Source organism: Sardina pilchardus, chromosome 16, assembly GCF_963854185.1.
Source record: "Sardina pilchardus chromosome 16, fSarPil1.1, whole genome shotgun sequence".
Lineage (NCBI taxonomy): Eukaryota > Metazoa > Chordata > Actinopteri > Clupeiformes > Clupeidae > Sardina > Sardina pilchardus.
This window is the reverse complement of record NC_085009.1, coordinates 11,279,836-11,290,730: the sequence shown is the minus strand read 5'-3', so window position 1 is coordinate 11,290,730 and position 10,895 is coordinate 11,279,836. Positions and strand designations below refer to the sequence as shown.

The 10,895-nt window shown below is 46.0% G+C and overlaps 1 protein-coding gene across 1 annotated transcript in view; it reads right to left on the bottom strand.

Annotated features, from left to right (window-relative positions):
- Window positions 1–10,895, bottom strand: part of LOC134060021 (RELT-like protein 1) — a 38,540-nt gene that overhangs the window by 7,906 nt on the left and 19,739 nt on the right. The window contains exons 3-4 of the mRNA XM_062516593.1: window positions 9,626–9,700; window positions 2,684–2,738 (exon numbers count right to left, since the gene is read on the bottom strand). Coding sequence (XP_062372577.1) covers window positions 2,684–2,738; window positions 9,626–9,700 — 130 coding nt within the window. The remainder of the gene's footprint in view (window positions 1–2,683; window positions 2,739–9,625; window positions 9,701–10,895) is intronic.

Here is a 10,895-nt window from a genome sequence, read left to right as displayed (position 1 = left end):
TCCCTCTCTTTCTCTCTCTCTCTCTCTCACTCTCTCTCCCTCTCTCTCTATCTTTCTCTCTCACACACACACACACACACACTCTCTCACACACACTCTTCTTTTCGCTCTCTCAGTCTCTCCATCTCTCTTCTCCTCTGTTTCATTCCATCCGATGTGTCCATTCATCCCTCCATCTTACCCTCTCTCTCACGCTCTCTCTCTCTTTTCATCCGATGTGTCCATTCATCCCTCCATCTTACCCTCTCACTCTCTCTCTCTCTCTCTCTCTCTTCATCCGATGTGTCCCTCCACCCCCCCTCCCCCTCTTCCTGGTCCCCTTGTGTCTCCTCTGTTCCTTCCCATTTGAGCTCTGTCTCTGCTCATCGTTCAATCTGCTATCTGTTTCTTTTCATCCGTGGACATGTTAGTCTGTCCTTCCAACTGTAACTTGATATTTCTCTCTGTCTTGTTTCACATCTCTCCAAATCAGCCAGTCAAGTTCTCTTAGTCCGTCTCTTATTAGATGGAGCATTCTTGGCCAGCCCTCTTTCTCGGTTTTCACTTTTTCCTTTTATCCTGTTCAACTCTTGTGTCTCTCTCGGTCTGTATGTCCGTCTCTTGCTCTCTCTGTCTGTCTGTTTCTCCCTCTCGGTCTCTCTCTCTCTCTCTGTTTCTCCTTCTCTTTCTATCTGTCTGTCTGTTCATCTCTGTTAGTCTCTCTCTCTCTCTGGTCTCCTCATTCATCCCTTTCTCTCTCTCTCTCTCTCTCTCTCTCTCTCTCCCCTTTCTCTCTCTCTCTCTCCCCTTTCTCTCTCTCTCTCTCTCCCCTTTCACCCTCTTCTTTATCACCTCGGCCACCCTCCATGTCTCCGGTCGTTCTTGCGTCACTGGTAAAAATAACTCCACTTTGCCTCGCTCCCTCCCAGCTCCTTCCCCATTCAGAACCCAAGGTCAGCACCATCCTCTGTCTAGGATGGACAGAGCGAGGGAGGGGGGCAGGAAGAGAGGGAGGGAGAGAGAAAGAAAGAACAAATGAGAGAGTGAAAGAAAGAGAGTGGCAAAGTAAGAGGAAGCGTAAGAGTCCTTCACTGCCAACACACACACACACACACACACACACACACACACACACACACACACACACACACACACACACAACACCAGCTCCGTGCAAGATGAAAAATGAGAGGTTCTCACATATCATGCACTTTGCTTTTCATTCATCCTCTGTCTCTCTCTCTCTCTATCTATCTCTCTCTTTCTCTCTCTCTCTCTTTCTCCCTCTCTCCCTCTCTCCCTCTATCCTTCACTCTTCAGCTGCTTCAGTGAATCCAACCAGCAAGGACGAGTTATTGTCTTACTTTGTGCTGCTACTGACCCATACCCACGCCTTCAATAAAGTAAATGCACTCGTAAATGTAAGTCACTTGAGCGTCACACACACACACACACACACACACACACGCGAGGGCAGCCTTGCTAGGGAGGGAGGTATGATTGTACTTATTTGTCAGTAAATAAATGCTCCCTCGATGCTTGACAGAGGCAGAAAGTGAAAATGAATTCGCCAGCTAACTCGATTGTCCTTGGCCATTTTCTCGCCCAGTGGGGCAAACTAAACCACTTAGAAAAGATGAAAGTTTGAATGCATGGCTTCCATCAGACCGTTCCGTAGCGCGCGGCCCCTGTTTGCGGGGGTTACTGGGTTTCCTCCGGAAAGTTCCACCCACAGGGGCACCACACTTCACCACACCATCCATGGGCCTAATCTCCACTGATGAGATTTATGTTAATTAAGTCATCACTCACTCCCCCCCCCACCCAAACACACACACACACACACACACACACACACTCACACACACACTTCTCCAGGAGGGGAGTCTTGGGGAGAGTTTGCCAGTGTCTTCTCTCCTCAGTCTTTGTCTCCACTTTGCACGTAATGAAATCAAATCTCATCTTTACAGCTCTTCTTTACACAGTTCAGCACAGGCCAGCATTACTCCAGTGGCCGAGTGGATGCATTTGATAGAACACACTGCCACCTGGTGGGCCTTTGTGTAATTACAACTAATCTTCAACAGCCATGAAATGCAGAAGGCTGGCATAAGAACTTTTAATGTAGTTATTACAAGGTGTCTCTCATCCTTTCCTTGAGTGGTTAGCATTGCTAGCGTCCCCTTTAACAGCTCAGCTCATTGCTATGCTAACTGCACTGATGGTCCACCTTTACTGTGTGAAGTGGACATGACCTAAAGCTTTATTACTCTTTTTTCATGATTCACTGAGTTTAAAACGAAGAGTGCTACTGCTACGTCAAAGTCAAAAGCATTTCATGAAAACATCCCGTTCAGATCACCCTACTCTCAAACCCATTTCTGCAGCCATTCAACGATCTGCTTTGAACACCAGCCCAGACAACAAAAGGATCACACAAGTGAGCCTGACACACCGGGCCTGACATGACAATGAATGTGTGCTGGTGAGAGGCACATCCTGTTAAACCCGTTTGGTCCAGCATCAAAAGGTCCACTGACAGATGTCTGGATTATGTCTGTCTGGTTCCTAGTCCACGGTCTATGGCCAATGGGCATGTGTGTGTGTGTGTGTGTGTGTGTGTGTGTGTGTGTGTGTGTGTGTGTGTGTGTGGCTCGGTTCTTCTGTGTGTGTGTGTGTGTGTGTGCAATGAAACCGCTCTTACCCTTCAGAGTCGATGCTGTTGTCATTGATCATGGCTTTCAAGGCATCTGTGTTTGCTGAAATAGAGGAAAAAGGAGAGAGTGAAGAGAGTGAATGTGTGAAAGAAAACAACTTAACTAAAAATACACACTAAACAGCCTCTATGCACAGCACGACAATAATTACCCTGCCAGTGAGTCAGATCGAGATATAAATGAAAAAACGAGAAAGAGATTAACACATGGTGCTGATATTAGCAGGAAAAACATGCTCAGACAGTCCCTATACTCCCTAGCCTGAGCTGTTCTCATGAACCATGGCTTTCAAGGCATCTGTGTGTGTGTGTGTGTGTGTGTGTGTGTGTGTGTTCACGTACAGTATGTGTGCATCTGTGAGTGAGTGAGAAAGAGAGTGAAAGTGTGTGACAAAGAGAAAGAGAGAGAAAGAAAGAGAGAGAAAGAGAGAGCACGAGAGAGAGAGCAAGAGAGCGAGAGAGAGAGAGAGATGCAGAGTGCTGAAATTAGCAGAAAATCACGCTTGAGCAGCCCGCTCGGATAGGAGCGAGGGAGGGGGGGGGGGCATTTATTGGGTGATGGGCAGAGCTGATAACACACAGGAATAATTAAACGCCACACAATCACTAGAGCCGCAGCAGCGCAGGGCCGCGGGCTGCACTGGGGAAACAACACCGCACGAGACAACAGCAGCTCAGAGAGAGAGAGAGAGAGAGAGAGAGAGAGAGAGAGAGAGAGAGAGAGAGAGAGAGAGAGAGAGAGAGAGAGAGAGAGAGAGAGAGAGAGAGAGAGAGAGAGAGAGAAAGAGAGAGAGAGACAGAGAGAGAGAGACGTCATGGCCGACATTAACAGACTGGGACCGCTGACCTGGATCGGAGCGAAAGAATAAAGGACTCAAAACATTGCAGATGTACTGAATTGTAATTCTTCAAAAAGTTGGTGTGGTTGTGTTAACTTGGTGAGATGGAACATTTGTGTGTGTGTGTGTGTGTGTGTGTGTGTGTGTGTGTGTGTGTGTGTGACAATACCACAGCACAAAAGTCTCTCCCTCACAAACAGAGAGACAGGGAGAAAGCAAGTGTGTGAGTGAATTTGCATGTGAAAAGTACCAAAGTATTACTGTGTTTGAGGAAAATGTGTGTGTGCGCATGTGTGAGCACGTGCATGTGTGTGTGTGTGTGTGTGTGGCGAATGAATGAGAAATAATGAACTCTGTAAAAAGAGCTGTGCCTTGCATGAGGGCTGCTGTGCTGTGGTGTGGTGTGGTGTGGTGCGGTGTGGTGCGGTGTGGTGCGGTGTGGTGCGGCGCTGTTGTACGGCTGACTGGCTCTCTGAGCTACTGTATGGGGAGTGGCTGCTCCCACACACAGAGGGACACACCGGGACTCCACACGCTCAGCACTGCGGCTCTTAAGCAAGACCTCCACTATGCCTAGCAGTACACGCGCACACACTAACGCACACACTCACACATACTGTACACTCACGCATACACACAAACACTCATTCACACACTCCCTCTCACACTACCCCCTCTCTCTCTCCCACAAACACACACACAAACACAAATTTAGCAAGCCTGTTGTCAATCAGGAGTTGTTTGGACTGTACTGTATTTCTGTGAGAGCATTTTTGTATGCTTAATATTTGCGTGTGTTCTTTTTTAAGTGTGGACTTATCACTGTTGCCAGTGTTTGCATTGCCATTCAGTAGCTCAGAGGCAGAGAGGAACGCATTGGTGGCAGAGAAAAATGCCCTTAATTGCACCACACTGTAGCCTAACTCCAAACTGAAAGCCAGCTCTACAACATTATCTGTGAATTCATCTGACATCCACCAAAGCAAGCTTATTTACCATGGTTACATGTTACATTGCAGTATAGTAGTTATACTAGTAACACACACACACACACACTTACACACACACACACACACACACACACACAGTTTGCCACTGAGCATGATGATTTCAAAAATCACGTGTGGCTGCTAAGCCAATGGCACTCATTTCATGACTAGGGTAATCTTTCCATCTTTCACATTATTATTTTTCACAAAAACAACACTGCCATCTAGAGGCAGCACCACGCCTTGCCGCTGGACAGGCCACTTTTTAGCAGTGCTTCGATCCTCGGCCCCCACCATGGATGGACCCAGTCTTGTCAGCCGATGTGCTGCACACACCACTTCATTACGGACTTAATAACTGCTCGTCCCCCTCCTTGTCCTTTCCACCTGGCCGTGCGGGGCCCTTACAGTTGACCAGGGCTGTTGAGTGGCTATTGAGCGCGACACACCATTCTGACACACTGAATTGAGCCTCTTTGCACAGTGCCACTTTGGATGTCCCCGGGCTCTTCAGGCGCTGCCAGTGCCTGTCTATGGAGATTGCATGGTGTGGTGCCCGCAGTCTAAATACCCGCCAGTGATGGGTAGGCGTGAAGGGAGGAGGATTCGGTTTGGAAAAGGGGGTGTCAGAATTCATCTGATGTGGGACTGATGTGGTCGTGTGTGCGCTTCTGTTTGTGTGGGTTTGTTTGTGTGTGTGTGTGTGTGTGTGTGTGAGTGAGAGCAAAAGAGAGATTGAAAGAGAAAGAGAGAGAGAGAGAGAGAGAGAGAGAGAGAGGGAGAGAGACGGAGAGAGAGACCAAGAGAGAAGGTATGTGTCTGTGAAATGTGGGAGGGTAGGAGTGAGAGAGTGAGAAAGAAAGAGTGAGAGGGAACAGAGTGAGAGGGAATATTTGCATGTTTGTTTGTGCACTAGTGTGCCCATTTGAAAAAACAAATAATACGCTGCTCAAACAAAAATCAGGGAACACTTTTTCATAGGAGTATAAGCATCAAGTCAATCGAACTTGAGGAATATTGATGTGGCCAGTTATGCAACAGAGGTAGTTGTGAATCAGTTTCGCCTGCTTTGGTGTCAACGAAATTAACTACAGGTGCACTAGAGGGGCAATAAAGAGAGGACTCCAAAAACAGGAATGGTTTTACAAGTGATGGCAGGCAACTGATATTTTTCTCATCTTTATCCTTCTTCACTGATTTTTTCACTATTTTCGCATCTGGCAAGGGTCAGTGCCACTATACTGGTAGCATAAGCCAATACCTGGAGGCTACAAAGGTTACACAGGTAGTCCATCCACAGAATGGCAGACCAATATATTCCATTGCCAGAAGGATTGCGGTCATTGCGAGCATTGAGGACATTTCAGGAGACAGGCAGTTGCTCAAGGAGAGCTGGGCAGGGTAGTAGAAGGTCCTTAACCCAGCAGCAGGACCAGTGGACAGTAGGAGCCCTGCCAGAACCCTACAAAATTACCTCCAGCAGGCCGCTGGTGTGAATGTCTCTGACCACACTGTCGGAAACAGACTTCATGAGGCTATAGCCTGAGGGCCCGATGGCCTCTAGGGGGACCTGTGCTCACTGCCCAGCACTGTGGAGCTCAACTGGCATTTGCCGTAGAATACAAAATACAGAGGGCCCTGGGTTCCTCCTGGGGCACAGCAATGGCTGGCCACATGTGGCGAGAGTGTGCAGGCAAGTCCTGGAGGATGAAGGTATTGATACCATTGACTGTCCCTCACACGCCCCTGACTTAAAGGGACACTTCACCGATTAGCATTAAGCTTTGTATCTTTAGAAAACCATGTTTTTGAATGGTCGTGCATCATTCCCTCAGTTTGCCTTGAGGTGGGAGAAATACGGATTTCAATGTTGGGCGATGTTGGAAATCATCATTTTACATCATTGAAAGCAGGAAGTCCTATTCATGGGTTTCATTGAAATCCGTATTTCTCCCATCTCAAGGCAAACTGAGGGAATGATGCACGACCATTCAAAAACATGACTAAAGATACAAAGCTTAATGCTAATCGGTGAAGTGTCCCTTTAATGTCCCAGAGGTGTTGTATGGATTTATGTTTTGGTCCCTCCAACACAGCCAGGTTGCACCACAGACTGTCCAGGAGCTCAGTGATGGCCGTGTCCACATGAGAGCAGATCCCCCAGGCAGAGGTGGAAAAGTCCAGCTTCAGAAAGTAAAAGTCCTACCACATATCTGTGCCAACCACTCACTCAAACAAGCTGATTCTATTTAGCACAACTCTTCAGCCAGGTCAAGCAGCTAATTGATGAGATCACCTGTTAAGTGCACAGGTAGAACCAATACATGATTGGACTTTTACTTTCTGAAGCTGGAGTTTTCCACCTCTGCCCCCAGGACACCACACGCCCTCTCATTGGGAGCATGTCTCGATGTAGTCCAGCATGTGGGGGCCATATGATCAACTGAGCACCAGTTTGAGTTCCTGCGATGAAATTCAGGCAAAATGAACTAGCCTGTCGCATAATTTTTTTCACTTTGATTTTCAAGGGGGTCTTTGAATTCAGCCCCACTGTAGGTGGATAATTTTAATTTCCAAAAGAAGGTGGGGCACCCTTTTGTTCCCTACACATTGCCCAGTAGATATCCTGCATGATGGCTTTTCCCATTGAAATTGGATGTGTTTTCAAAGTGTTCTTTGTATTTTTATTATACACTGTTCAAAAAAATTCAATGACTAATTTCAGTAGTATTATAATCAGTGCTTTGTTCTATAATTACGATTACAGTCCATTAGCTGAACCTGATAGAATAGTCATTGCTTCAGCATATTATGTAAGGTTACAATATGTCTGGTTTAACCAGCCAGTTGTCTACAAATGGCTGTCAAACTACTATTGTCTCAAGTTTAATTACCCAAAATGTCCAGATGACAAACATCTGTCGTCATCTTTTCTGGCTCATTTGTCCAACTCATTGTTTGTTTTCATTGGTTACTTCCTGTACGGGCTGCAGCTTTCAAATTCTCGTTTATTTTAAACACCAGACAGGGAGTTGGACACAGAGCTGCAGCAGATCTGTGGTGTTTGACATTTACACAAGTCTTAAAGAGGGTCTGAGAGATGGAGTGGAAAATGTTGGATGAAAAATAGTGTAAGTAAGTGTGTGTGTGTGTGTGTGTGTGAGTATGAGAGAGAGGGGCAGACAAAACAGAAAAGTCTCCAGCTCCAGAAATCAACACTGCCACAGACTACTTCTGTCCACTACATCCTACATCTGACCATTACACCGACAGGAACTTTTATGATATACAGATGATAGCTATAACCAGACAGAGGGTTCTGCATAGATATACAGTATATACGTATACATGTCTATGGGGTTCTGGCTAGAACTTCTTCCACTCTTTTATGACACACCATTCTAGGTCTATACGCAAATCCTTCCACTCTTCTGGGAAGGGTACCCACAAGATTTTGGAGTGTGTCTGTGGGATTTTTTTTGGCCATTCGTTCTGAAGAGCATAACGAAGTCCGGCACTAATGTTCAACGAGAAGGCCTGGCTCACAATTTCCGCTCTCAACCCAAAGACGTTCCATGGGGTTGAGGTCAGGGCTCTGTGTGGGACAGCTCCTCCACACCAAACTCTGCAAATGATGTCTTCATGGAACTTACTCTGTGCACCCTAGGACTACTACGCTTGAATAGGGCACGGGATCATGACGTGAAAACTTTGCGGGCACAGCCATATTGGCAGCCTCACTCCTTAGTTGACTATGGATTACTATGGATTTACTCCCGCCTATTAGTGTGTTCCTGTTACTTAGTTTTCGCCTTCTTGGTCCTATGTTGCTGTGTAGTGGGGTGTAACAGCACAACCCACGATCGCAAGAGGAAAAGAATCGCTAATACTAGATTTCTGCTTCGTGTCTTCTGCATCTGAATGAATGGATATTATGTTCGGTGTACTACCAATATGGCGATATTCCTAGAATGCAAGGCGTGTGCCCGAGCCCTATTTACTGAGCTCTTCAGAACGACCTATTCTTCCATAAATGTTTGTGAACGCAGACTGCATGACTAGGTGCTTGAATTTATAAGCCAATGGCAATGGGTCTGAATGAAACACATGAATTCAGTTATTAAATGTTTTTAAGTGTCCCAGTACTTGTGTCAATACGGTGCATGTTCTTTTCTAAAAAATGTGAGAAGCTTTCAGTTCTTCCTTAATCCAAAACAACTTTACAGACAGACAAACAAACTGGAAAGAAATCCAGTCATCCTGAGGAACGAAATTGTTTCCCTAACAACCACACCAGTTGAGTGGATGGACTTTTGAACCTCTGCGTTGTGCTAGGTGCTAAGTGGCACTATCCTTCCCGTGGACTCTTGCCCAATGGCCGCCCAAGAACAATTGCTGTAGTAACACACTCACAGTGTGTGTCAGTGTGTGTCACACTCAACGAGACAATCATGTGTTTCCTCAATCTGGAGTGTGAATGTGACTGTTTTCTGACACACCATACCAGACACTCACTGGTACACACGTGTACACGTGTGCAGTGTGCAAACAGACACACACTCACACACTTCCTGTCTTTCAAAGGTGATTATGAGTGTGTTTGTCTGCATGTTTTGCCAGCATTTGGAGAATTTGTGATCATGTGTTGAATCACACTCTTTCACAGACAAACACACTCCCCATCTTTCATAGGTGATTAAGACTTTTCTTTGCTTGTGCTTTTGCTAGAATTTGGAGACTTTCTTGTTCTTGAATCACATTCTCGCTCACAGATACATACACACAGAGACAGACACACTTGTCCTCGATTAAAGCTGGCCATGAATCCCTAGCCAAACTACATCAGAAGACTGGAGGCTTGACACCCTACACTGAATAGCAGAGTGTCTCAGTGGACTGAATTGCTTGAGCCTTCATCATCTTTGCACTGGTCAGTGTTTGGCTCTCACCCCCGGCGCTCCGGAGCAGCCGTCCGGCCTATTTCAGGCACAACGGCGGCACTCATTCACCCAACACAACACACACACACACACACCACAACACACACACACACACACACACAACACACACAGCGCTCCTTCATTCACACGCTCCCACGCTACCTTCGTTCTTCATGATGTAGTGGACGATCTGGCCCACAGTGTCCGTGTTGCCCTCGCTGTAGGTGTCATTCAGATCTGAGAAGAGAGAGACAGAGAGATGGGCAGGAAGGGAGGGAGAGAGAGAGAGAAAGGGAGTGAGAAAGAGAGAAAGAAAGAACGAAAGAAAGAAAAAAGAAAATAACAGAGAAAGTTTTGTCATTTACACAAATAATTTATACAATAATCACAGACATTATAAGAAATTACAGCTCTGGAAAATATTAAGAGATCACTGCACATTTGTCTGATATGTCCTACGGTTGCTGAATGACTATGAGTTGACGGTCATATTGAAATTTCCAATAGTCTCTTCATTTTGAATATGACTTGTCAACTCAGTTGAATGTACTCACCATAGGATGACATTACAAAAAAATGTGCAGCGGTGTCTTAATGTTTTCCAGAGCTGTATATTCCTATACACATATACAGTATATTCCAACACACACACCCCATGATGTGCCTCGAGGACACCAATATGTCTGAAAAACTAACATCCTACTCATTTTTTTCCATTGGTGCATTTAACACCCATTGCTTTCAGGAAACAAAGCTTGGTGAATACACAAACAATATGTGAGGAATGAGGATATCACGAGAGATTCCAGTAACAGCAATCTGTCACAATAATCTGTCATATTAATCCAGCAATAATCCAGCTCGTGCTCCCCTGTTCGTCGGTGACATTTCTGATCTGAACAGCATCTGGGACTGGCATCTGACCAGGCGCTGCACAGGCCGGTTCTGTTTGTTCTCATTTGGTTCGGTCCATTAGAGGAGAACGTGTTTAGTAAATCCCCAATGCGTTTTGGATCACTACCGCGCCGATGTTTGACACGACAGCGATTTGTTTGGTCTGGGTTATTTGCAACGGGGGCATGAGTGTGGGGCAAACATACATTCTAACAAACACCACTCGTTTCTTTCTTTCTTTCATTTAATGTTGGGTGTGTGTCACAGTGTGTGTGTGTGTGTGTGTGTGTGTGTGTGTGTGTGTGAGAGAGAGAGTGAGAGAGTGAGTGAGTGAGAGAGTGAGTGAGTGAGTGAGTGTTAGTGTGTGTGAGAGAGAGAGTGTGAGTGTTTACCAAAAGAACCCCCAATATGCTTGTTCATCTGTTCCTTTTTTATTAATCCTTCAGCTAACAAACTGGCTGTTTGCTTTTCAGAGTTTAACTATATGAGGACGCCGAGAGTGAAACGACACCAAGACAAAGAAAGGACACCACATCCT